The sequence below is a fragment of the Leiobunum rupestre genome, chromosome 6 (assembly GCF_980474605.1).
Source record: "Leiobunum rupestre chromosome 6, qqLeiRupe1.1.hap1, whole genome shotgun sequence".
Lineage (NCBI taxonomy): Eukaryota > Metazoa > Arthropoda > Arachnida > Opiliones > Sclerosomatidae > Leiobunum > Leiobunum rupestre.
In genome coordinates, this window is record NC_143389.1 from 8,024,578 (window position 1) to 8,037,081 (window position 12,504).

At 40.1% G+C, this 12,504-nt stretch overlaps 1 protein-coding gene across 1 annotated transcript; it reads left to right on the forward strand.

Annotated features, from left to right (window-relative positions):
• Positions 1 to 4,031: 4,031 nt before the first annotated feature.
• LOC149939215 (uncharacterized) lies at positions 4,032 to 4,817 on the forward strand. Its single transcript, XM_090179057.1, has one exon. It carries the CDS (start codon positions 4,032 to 4,034, stop codon positions 4,815 to 4,817), a length of 786 nt encoding a protein of 261 aa, XP_090035183.1.
• The last annotated feature ends 7,687 nt before the right edge of the window (positions 4,818 to 12,504 follow it).

A 12,504-nucleotide genomic window follows, 5' to 3' on the forward strand; every position in this document is an offset into this window, starting at 1 on the left:
CAGAGTATGAAAATCAACCCGCCTAGCGTATGCAACTTAACCCGCCTAGCGTATGAAACTCAACCCGCCTAGCGTATGAAACTCAACCCACCTAGCGTATGAAACTCAACCCGCCTAGCGTATGAAACCCCTCCCGCCTAGCGTATGAAACCCATCCCGCCTAGCGTATGAAACCCCTCCCACCTAGCGTATGAAACCCCTCCCGCCTAGCGTATGAAACTCATCCCGCCTAGCGTATGAAACCCCTCCCACCTAGCGTATGAAACTCAACTCATCCCGCCTAGCGTATGAAACTCATCCCGCCTAGCGTATGAAACTCAACCCGCCTAGTGTATGAAACTCATCCCGCTTAGCGTATGAAACTCATCCCGCCTAGCGTATGAAACTTATCCCGCCTAGCGTATGAAACTTATCCCGCCTAGCGTATGAAACTCAACCCGCCTAGAGTATGAAAATCAACCCGCCTAGCGTATGAAACTTAACCCGCCTAGCGTATGAAACTCAACCCGCCTAGAGTATGAAAATCAACCCGCCTAGCGTATGAAACTTAACCCGCCTAGCGTATGAAACTCAACCCGCCTAGCGTATGAAACTCAACCCACCTAGCGTATGAAACTCAACCCGCCTAGCGTATGAAACCCCTCCCGCCTAGCGTATGAAACCCATCCCGTCTGGAGATGACTTGAGAGCACGATAAAATCTCCCCCAGGGGATCCGTAGCTTTGGGAAAAATTTCTAAGCAGCTTCCCCTTGAAAACCTGGTTCATATTCATAGCGCCCGAGGTCAATTTTCCAGCGCTCGCCAGTGGAAAATGTGTATCTCAACGAGAACTGCTCTCGACTTCCCAGTGAAAGATAATAATCTGAGCGCTTTCAGAGCGCACAAGATCGCCAAGTGGAAATCGCTACTAGGGAACCAATGAGATACCTCACCAATCTGATTGGCATAAAGGGGGAGCTATTTCAAGAGTCAGATATTGACCCTTAATCACGATTAGTACTATGGAGCTTCTTGCTGGGAGCAGTGCTGTCAGTCAATACAGCTATTACAAGGACGGGAAAGTTTTGTGCAATTTCGTAATTTTTTTTACCCAATTTCAATAAAATGTTTTTACTGGATTCAGGTTCAAGTTGCTGGTATCTTAAGCGATTAACTAGAGAAATTAACAGTATTAAATAATATTGTGAAATTTCAAATGAAAAAATAAAACATAGATTTTGTCGTAACTTTTATTACAATCGCTTAATAATTGCTTACTAAAGCCCTCTCATACGAAAAACGGAAGAACCACAAACATATTTATAATAATAATCTGTAGAAACGTAAATTCAATGCATCAGCGGGAAAATTAAAATAAAGCAAATAATATAAATCTTCTAATTGCGTTGTAAAAGGGTACGGGACTCCGTTTTATACAGTAAATCTTGTCCTTGTAAGAGCTGTATTGACTGACAGCACTGCTCCCAGCAAGAAGCTCCATAGTACTAATCGTGATTAAGGGTCAATATCTGACTCTTGAAATAGCTCGAGGGTCTCCCAAATTGCCGATGGGACTGTACAGTCCAACCACGCTAGGCCTCCTCTAGTTTTTCTCTTGTCAGCTCAAGTTAATGTTTTACTTGCTACAAATATTTCTACATGCGCGCCCAAAACTTTATAAACACAACCACAATAACCGTCGCATAAATATCCAAACAACGTACATAATGAAAGTAACATACTGAAGTTTGAAAAGTATCTCGACAAGTGTTTTATAGCAGATCGTTAAACCTTGTAAATTAATAAATAAGTTGTGTTTCTGAATTTAAAGTTTTAAGGTAAGGCTAAATCGTTTGCATAATATAATCGCTGGCCTGGGTAGTTTTTGTCTAGAAAATCTAAAATTTCAACTTATGCATTTGCTTACATTTCACAAATGAAAATGCTTATTCAACTAAAAAGTATGGACTCCATTTAGAACGATATACTCAACTGAAATCAAAACGAGTCATAGAAATCCCGTTTTTATATTTTTCAATGAAATGAGGCATGGGCGTAGGAACCAGGGGGGCAAGGCCCCTTCCTAGAATTTTGCTGGGAGGGGCAACTAATGTTATTGCCCCTTCAACTTTTTGGTTAGTTGAAATCTTAAAAAGTTCCAATTCTCAATTTAAAAGCATATAAAGCTTATAGAAGCTCAACTGTGTCTTTTCCCGCCAATTTACATATTAGTCAAACAGTAACACACGCATTTGGTGAGGCTACCCTCCTTTAAAAATTCAAAACCATTCTCATTTTATTATTGTGGATTTGTGTATTTTAAATTCATAAACGGCTCTTAAGACTAAAATACACTTCGTATGATAACTGTTGTTACTGTTAATGCCTTAATGACATTCGCGGCCGACTACTTACGCTACATCGGGGGCTAAGCTCCTAGACCTCCGTTTCGTTTCTCTTTGCCCCCTCCAACTTCTAAAAACGTTCCTACGCTCCTGAAATGAGGAGCGGAAGGGAAGGCAATGTCTCCCCAAAACTTGAAAGTATATCATTCCCCTCCCCCCCCCCCGACATCTTGAAACGATGGAACCGTGGGAATTTTCAAACAGAAGGTTTCATTTTTACCCTACTTTATTGAATAAACAAATAACGCGCTTACATGAGTTCCCTACGAGAGAATAGTTGCAAATTTTTTTTAAATTATTTTACATTAAGTCGTCTAGATCGTGATTCTTGTCGGACTTGGGAGTCTGAACTCCAGACTTCGAAGTTCTAACAGAACCTTTGTTTTTAATGCTCCAGCCGCTGATTGCCGTGATTTATCTTAATGGTTTCACTTAGAGCTTCAAGCCATTTTTAAGCGTTTTATATATTTAACATGAAAGTACGTGTTAAATCTAATTGTAGAAGGCGATACATGTTAGCCCTAACTCATAATCGCGAATCGGCCTTAATGATTATAAGGGACCCCAAAAACAGTTTCACGGGAGGACCCTGAACCCATAGCTACGTCACTGAGAAAGCTATTATTTTTAAAATATAATTGATCAAAAACCAATTTTATATTCTAAATAAATAAATGTGGTGGATTTTATTTATCTTTAACTTCATTTGAATTGCTTGTGTATTTCACTATAATTAATACTAAACACACTGGAACCTAGGAGCAACAAACACAAGGAGAACGCAGCTAGCCTTTAAACACGCTAACGAAGGGTTGTGTACGAATTTCATTGGACGAGTGTTGAAGATAAGGAACGTTATCGGTTTTTTTCCTAACAGGTTAAAATGTTCAAGTGTAAATAAGATATTTTTTAATCACGTTAACTATTTTTTAACCTTGTATATATATTCGCTCACGGCGCGTATAAGTATGTCACTTTAATTACGCCTTCCATCTTGTACAGTATTAATTATTAATATGTTTTAATTAATAAACGTTCGTTATTTTAATTACTGCATTATGACTTCTTAATAGTTTCGTTAGTTAGTGTAGGGTAGCTTTGCTGTTATTATTGGAGTTAAATCTCCAATAGGTTATGGGCCCAGCACGCTCCCACTGCGCACTCACGACAACACTGATGATCTAGTGTACTACCTGCTGTATCCTGTTTCCAGTTACCCGTCATAGCAATCCATATCCTGTTCAACGATTCCCGCATGCAAACATGGATAATCTATTTCGTCAACACGTCGAAAAACTATCAGGTCCAGAGAATTGGAGGAGTTGGAAAAGACAAATAGTCGACATCCTAACCGTTCGAGACGTATACGAGATTCTTACTAGCGAATGAATTGAACCTACGGAACCGGTACCTGGAGCAACAGCAGCAGAGAAGTCTGAATACACTTCAAACAAGAAGTACCGAGTGGCGTTAAGCACGGTCCGTGGTATCCTCTGGTCAACCTTATCCAAAAAGGTCCAAAACATGTTCACAAATTGCGAGACACCAAAGGAAATGTGGGACAAGTTGCTCAAAATCTTCGAGCAGAAGTCTTCAAATCGTCTTCGAAAGCTTCTGGCGCAGCTCATGCGAACTACGAAGTCGACATGGCCACCCACATTGCCCAGATGTGTTCTCTCTGGACAGATATCTTGTCAACGGCAAAGACAGAAAAGGACGTAACGTTCAACGATTGCATCCTTATTGCATGTATTTTCGAGTCCCTACCGCAGGACGAATACCGAGAATTTGGTATGCTTTGGGATACGATGCCTACAGATAAACAGACTGTCGCAGAATTAGAACGTCTGTTAATCGGCCGTGCAACTCGAGAGGGCGACGCGTTTGGAGATTATTCTGGTCTTATGGTAAAACGCAGTAACGGAAGTTACTCTGGCACCTCAATTGAAAAGAAAACCGTAAGAAGTAAGCAAAAATGTACTAATTGCCGGAAGCTTGGTCACAATGCTGAAGACTGTTGGGGACAGAAACGAACCTCTAGAAAGACGTGTAATGACGACAGCAACCACGCAAGCATTGGGGGTCTGATTGCAGCTGACGGTCTCATGGCACGTTCATCATCTGAAGAAGCCTGGTACTTTGATTCGGGTGCTACACAGCATATTACGAACGACGCCACGAAGTCCCTGAATTTTCAAAGGTTTGCTACACCAGCAACTCTCCAGATCGGAAACAAAATGCAGATGACAGCGGATGGTGAAGGAGACATCAAGATTCAGTTCCGGATCGGAAAGAAACTATATCAAGATGTCGTCCACAATGTCTGGCACATTCCCGATTTCGCCTGCAACGTTTTCTCATTAAAAAGCGCCATGAAGAGAAACAAGAATCTGGAGTTCAAAGTTTACAGCAAATTCTTGTGGTCTCTATGAAGTCCTCGGGGGCAAGAGAAACCTCTGTGTCCCTGGTAGGGCCGAGAACTTGTATCGTCTGGACGTCATGGTCAAGCAGCCATCCCAATCAGCTTACATCACAGTAGATCCTCGAAATGACCGAAAAGCAGATTTACAAGTCTGGCACGAGCGGATGGGTCATCAGGATAAACGTCATGAAGCAGCAACCTTGAGAAGACTCGGATATGCAGTCCTCAACCAGAGCTCTGATAAGCTCTGTGAAGGGTGCGTCTACGGCAAGATGACGAGGCACAGCTTCGGCACTCGGGCTGGAAAAGACAACGAAACCGGGTGAAAGGATTCACTCAGATCTCTGGGGACCATCACCGACCCCGTCCACGAAGGGGAAGAGATATTACGTCCTATTCAAAGACGAGTATTCCAGTATTCGAGACGTATTCTTCCTAACGAAGAAATCCGAAGTCATTGACTGTTTCAAAGAATTCCTTGCTTTCTGTCGAACCCGAAACCACACAATACAAGAGCTCATCACTGACAATGAACCGAATATGTCAATGAAGAGTTTCATCGTTGGACTTCCAAAGAATTTCTCAACCATCGCAAGTCAATGCCATATACGCCAGAACAAAACGGGGTTGCTGAAAGAGAGAACAGGTTAATTATGGAATCCGTACGAGCCATGTTGCACTCCAGATTAGACCTACCACCGAAACTCTGGGCTGAAGCGGTAAACACGACTGTCTATGTCCTGAATAGAACAGCTCCGACTTGCATTACTGGGAAGACCCTATACGAGTTATGGACGGGGAAGTCAAATCCATCGATCCAGCATCTGCGTGTCTTTTGCACTGAGTGCTTTGTCCACATACCCAAAGAGAAGCGGAAGAAGCTGTCTCGGAAGGCGTATAAAGGTTTCCTTGTTGGCTATGGAAAAAATCCTGGAGAGATTTAACATGCAGAACTGCAAACCAGTAAATACTCCCACCAGCAGTCCAGACACTACCGATCAGAGCCGAGAGTTTTCGAGTCAACGACCGTATAGGCCTCAGCCATCGGAAGTCTCAGATACGCAGCCACAGGAAAACGACCTGATATAGAGTACGCTGTTAATCGAGCGTCACAGCTATGGCCAACCCCACAGTCGCCGACTGGAACTGGGTGAAAAGGATATTTCGATATCTCAGAGGGACCTCTACACTTGGTCTCCTATTCAAGGCAGGCGATTCTATGACAACAAATCCTTACAGCGACTCTGACTACGCCGGCTGTGAAAAAAACGAGACGTTCAACATCTGGAATCTTATGCTTAATTGGTACCACTCCAGTCACATGGGCGAGTAGAAAGCAACAATCCACCGCCTTATCAACCACAGAGGCCGAGCTGGTTGCTGCGACTGAAGCAGTCAAGGACGTCGTCTGGATTGAACGAATCAAGTCATTCCTAGGTGACAGAGACAATGTTGTACCGACACTTCGAGTTGACAACGTAGGAGCCATCAAACTCATCAGAAATCCTGAGTTCCATCGCCGAACGAAACCTATCAGTATTCGTCAATACTACGTCCGTAAGCTAGTTGAAGAGGGCGTGATCAACGTTATGTATGTTCCAAGTGAAGAGCAACTGGCCGACATATTCACCAAGTCGCTGTCAGCAGAAATCTTCATTCGTCTCTTCACAAACTCAACCTACGTCACCTTGAAAAAATTTACAACGAGGGCGAGTGTTGAAGATAAGGAACGTTATCGGTTTTTTTCCCGTTCCGTTTTTTTCTAACAGGTTAAAATGTTCAAGTGTAAATAAGATATTTTTAATCACGTTTACTATTTTTTAACCTTGTATATATATTCGCTCACGGCGGGTATAAGTGTGTCACTTTAATTATGCCTTCCATCTTGTACAGTATTAATTATTAATATGTTTTAATGTTTTAATGTTTTAATGTTTTAATGTTTTAATGTTGACTTCTTACTAGTTTCATTAGTTAGTTAGTGTAGGGTAGCTTTTTCTGTTAACATTGGATTTAAAACTCCAATAACGGCCTTTACGCTGAACGTTGTACGGGTGGGGGATGACAATTTCCGAATTTTCCCCTTCCGACGGCAGCAGGCACTAAAGCGTCTAGCCAATGAAAAACGTACACAAGAAAATCCACGACTTTTGACGGGTTGCGTTCTCCTTGTGTGGGGTGTTGTGTTTGTTGCTCCTAGCTGGAACCGTTTAGGAACTGGAACCGATCAGTTCTAAATTTTGAGAACCGGAACCGATAAATTAAAATTTTAAGAACCGGAACCGGATCCGGTACCGAGATAGTCCAAAAAAGTGGAACCGTTGCATCCCTACTGTATATCTTATTGTGTTCGACTATGGAAATGTAATGACGTTTGGTAGTTGAACCTTTTAGCCAACAAACACAAATCATCCCTAGGACGTCCCTGCATGGTCCATATACCCCAGAATCGTCCCGACCAAAATTTACCATACGGGATGAATTTCGGACGTCTCATTTTGGTTCTCAGAATCAAGTTTTGTGACGTCCAATAGTCAGCGTAGATCTCCAATATTCATCCGAAATCTGGAGAGGTTTTTAGAATATAAAATTTAAATTTGGTTTAACTACCCCTTTTAATTTTAACTGAGTCGATCATGGCAATATTTAATTAGAATTTTTTAATGAACCACCAAATATTTTACCTTCAATTAACTTGATTTAGTGATATTATTTATTTGTTATTTTAAAATCTCGAATATAGAGCTTGGACAAATATCAAAAATTAGGGACATTTTTTCTGATCTTCATTATTTCTAAGTAATACTATTATTAACTCTTCATTTAATCCCAATATTATTTATTTAATCTGTTATATAAGATTATTATTATAGTTTTCGTGGTATATTTTACGGTGTAAAATATCTGGATGCACTGCTTGACGCTATATTTGGCTTTGGAGAGGGTCGTCTAGTTTTACAGTTACACGTAAATTATTGTGGGGAAAACAGTTATTTCTAGCATGGATGAAGGAATATGACTGGAACACAGCATCTGAATAGGAAATTTGGCCGACTAAAATACGCTAGAGTCACATGCGCGCGGGCGCTCCTACTGCAAAAATAAATTAAATTTATATATTTATTTCCGGGGGGACGGAGCTTTCAAAATGGAGGGTTTTAGCAAATCGTCGAAGTGGAATAGACAAAATTGTGCGGCCCATAGTTGTGTAAATTCGAGAGCTAATAACCCAGATTTATAATTTTTTCGTTTCCCTAAGAATTCTTTAAGGTAATTACTACTATTTACGTTATTAAAACATTTATTACGCCTATTATCCAACTATTACCACTAAGCCTTGTCACGTCACTTTATTATTATTAAGATGTTCCCAATGGATTGAGAATTCTGGGAGGATGGATTTATTTGGACGAGAGGCGGAGTTATTTAAAGCTGGGGTGGTTCTGTGTGCTAATCACTTTGAAGCACACTTGTATTATGATATCTCCAATAGGTTAGATATGTAATTATTCTTTATAATCTCTCTTTTACTGAATTTTTTGTCTTTAAAGAAACAACCTGGTAAAAAATGCTTTTCCAACAATATTTCTAAAACAACCCGAAATTGTACTGTTTGAAGATGTACCACAAAGTGAATTAGAACCATCAAATCTAAGTATCAAAGATGTAGAAAACTTAAATGTACTGATGAACACCAGCCAAAATTTAACATTTGACAGTAATATAGGGGATATTCAGGGCCGTGAAGATGGATCCTGGGGCCCGGGGTCAAACTTACTCGCGGGCCCCTTCGATTTGCACCCCCCCTTGAGCTTCTAGGATGAGCCCTACAGCTACGGGCCCCGGGGAATTTGCCCCCTTGCCCCCCTCTGTACGGCCCTGAGGATATCCCTATTATTAGCGGTATTAGGGTCAAATAATATGCATATTTGGTTTGTAAATTCATAAATTGTTAAAATTAAGCGATAAAATTAAGGAAAACACTACGAAAGTTTTATTTGATTTGGAACTATTTGACCAAACACCAAATGATTTGATATTATCAAATATTTTTATAGCTATTTTAAAATATAAAATTTTGGTCAACAAATCAAATATTTGACAAATCGTTTTAAACACTATTGGATTTGGCGAACCGATTATTTAATTTAGTATTGGCCCCATTTAATTTATTTTTGCAGTAGGAGCACCCGAGTATTTTAGTCTGCCAAATTTCCTATCGAGATGCTCATCCTTATGACTGTACCCCGTGTTCCAGAACTTCCAGTCATATTCCATCATCCATGTCTCTAGTACGGTACTACCACGAATAAAAATCATAAGAGTAAGTATTAAATTGTCTTCCCTTTTTATGATTTTATTCTGATTTATGTTTTTAATTTTGCTTTTACAGAAGTATGCAGAAAATTGATTAATACATGTCCATTTTGACCCTCTTCATGTTGCAAATTTACTCTTAAAGAAAATTATTCTTCAGTCACTCTCACTTTTTAATTGAAAGCTCTAATTTATATTGTAATATATAGTTTATTTAGTAAAATTGTATTCCTTTGGGTTTAGGGTGTAGTATTTTTCACTCTCATTCAAGGGTTCACTTAAAGCCCTAATTCATAAAGCAATAGTTTATTTATTCAAATTGTAACTCCAAAAGTAAGTTTTGGGGTGGTCTCTTTGAAAGTAACGGATGATTCGCGGTTTTCAAAGTTCATTTTGGCCAACAACTTTTTATTATTTTGCTTCTAGGGTGTATAATTTTTCCCTCTAATTCAAGGGTTCACTTAAAGCCCTTATTTATAAAGCAGTAGTCTATTTAGTGTAATTGTAACTCCAAAAGTAAGTTTTGGGGTCGTGTCTTTGAAAGTAACGGATGATTCGCTGTTTTCAAAGTTCATTTGGCCAATAACTTTTTATTATTTGGCTTTAATGTTGTATTATTGTTCAATCTCATTCAAGGGTTCACTTAAAGCCCTAATTCATAAAGCAGTAGTTTATTTAGTCAAATTGTAACTCCAAAAGTAAGTTTTGGGGTGATCTCTTTGAAAAGTAGCGGAAGGATCACGGTTTTCAAAGTTCACCCTTTATGTTTTATTATTTTTCTTTTAAGGTATATTATTTGTCACTCTCAGTCAAGGGTTCACTTAAAGCTCAAATTTATAAAGCGATAATTTATTGAAATGCATTAATAAATTAATATATAGCTTGGTTTTTCAAAATTAAAATAACAGAAAATATGTATGGTTTACAATATTTATTTTGTAATTCACAATTGTATGTATTTCATATTTTAAATTATTAAATAAAGTTTTACTGAAAATTTGTAAATTACTGTGAATAATTTATTTTTAAGTAATGTTAAATAGTAATTAACATCCCTCAGACGTCGTTGCTGGGGCAAAATTAATCCGAAATAAAACTCCATGCAGGGACGTCTTTTTCCTCATACACGGATATCCCAGGTCCGGACTGGGACCTAAAACCAGCCCGGGCATTTAAGAAACGTCGGCCCCTACTTCCCACAAAAACACTACATTGTCATGCTAGCTAGACGGCCTCACGGGCCAGGCCCTTTGACCACACCGGCCCATCGGGCATTCGCCCGATCTGCCCTATGGCCAGTCCGGGCCTGGTATATCCTATAGATTAAACATCCAGCTGACATCCCTTGGATCGTCCTAGGGATGTTCATAGGCTCTAGACAAACCGGACATTTGGGCGTCTGTTAACGTCCGACCGACTTCAACCGCGGATTTTGGGGAGTCCTACGGACGAAGGCAATATCCGAGTGTGACGTCAATGGGATGTCTAGTTTCGACGAAGTCTTACCCAAGGTATGACAAGCGTAATACCTGTAATTGCTTTGCATTGCTAGACAACATATGAAAATCTTTGTTCAATTGCTGTCTGTCAGTGGCCAGAATTTAAATTGCAGGCGCTATACCTAATGTTTTATTTCCGCACTGCACCGAAAAATGACAAACAATACTTAATATAAATTTTAAAAAATCTGATCAACTTCACTCCATTTGAGAAAATACTATGACATAAAATACACGAGTAGAGGTCTTACTCGTTTGGCCACTGGTCAATTAGGCAGATACAGTTTAAAAAGCGTGTGATATATTTTCAAAATATGATTTTATAAACTAGCCAAGAGAGAAGAGGTAAAATGAGACCAAAATTATGGCGTGAAACTAAGCGTATTTGGAATCAGTAATAAGAGCCGTATCTAGGGGCACTGTTGCCCTTGGCGCCCACTCATATCGTAAAATAAATACAATTATAACGATATTCTGTAAAACGATAAAAGAGAATTCACCGATAGGGAAGTGCAAAGAGGGAACTGTTGTAAAAAGGGGGCATGGTTCTCAGGCCCGGCAGAGAAAGGGCTCACAAACACTGCTTCTTAGGGGCCTTATACGAAGAGAGCCTACTTGCTCCTTCTAAGTCAAATTTAGTTCTTTGAAATTATAGTCAGAATGGCCCTTGACTAAATAAATTCCCCAAGGGCCAGGGATAAATGAAGATACGTTTAAATAATAGATAAAGCACAAGCATCGAAAACGATCTGCCTTCGTTAGACAGAATATATTGAATACTTACAGAAAAAGTGGTTAACAGTAACAGCTCAAGTAGTATTGCAGGGGCGTGCCAACCAAGAGCGCAGCGGGGGCTCCGAATAGGCCGGTGCTTGGCTCAATGCCTTACCATCGCCACCATAAGGAAACCATTTAAGCGATGACTTCTTTTGCATTGTTGGTCTTAGAATGGGTGGTCGTATCTGTGTAACACCCGTGTAGCTGCAGCACCCAGGTCGATTCTTTGTCACGCATGGGCTTTTTTGCGCAAGTAGGCAGTGAGTGACATCTTGAAAAGTACATTAGGTCCTTGAGCCCCAGGGCTTTGGCGGGACGACGGAAAACGGCTGGTTGGCTTGTCACGGGTACCTTTGTCTTGCTGAAAGTCACCTGTGTGCGACTTCACTTGAATTAACCCTCTCGCACCATCATATTTGGTTTATTCTTCTTTAGTTCCTCTCAGGCCTAATCCTAGGGGTTGGAGAGTCGGTAGATGTTCAAAGCGGGAGGAATTGAATTTGTAGGCTCTTTGGTCGTGGTGGCCTAGTGCTGGCTCACGCCATTGGACGCCAAACACGCGAAATAACTGGTGAGTCGCGATAGGGGGGGAGCGATGTAATGCCGCTTCAATATTAAACACTTTTGTTTGATTCTTGGAAATTATTATAATTTTTACAAGGTGTGCACTTGTATAAAGTTTAATAACCATAATAATAAACGTAAGACTCAGAATATCCATAATTTAAGTGTAACTTACATTTTGAACTTTATTAAGTCCATACAAGTTAGCGGTCTCTTTGGCGTCAAATTGGAGTTGCCTGAAGTAGCGTAACTAGGCCAATTCCCCCCAATGCGGTGCGTTGAGGCAAACGTTATTTATGAGGGCCCATAAGCTTGGCCTTCTACCAAGACGGGTGGACTGTCTGGCGTAATTAAAAAGGGTTCCCATTTACCCACTTTTCAATGGGGATCAATTTTTATATCTACGTCACTATAGTTGCTTGTAAACCTTGTCTATTATATGATTAAATTACTGTAATAAGTACAGCTCGGTGTTATATTTTAAATTATCAATAAAAGTCAATATTTAAGGACTTAGATAACGCTGAATGTCAATCAGTT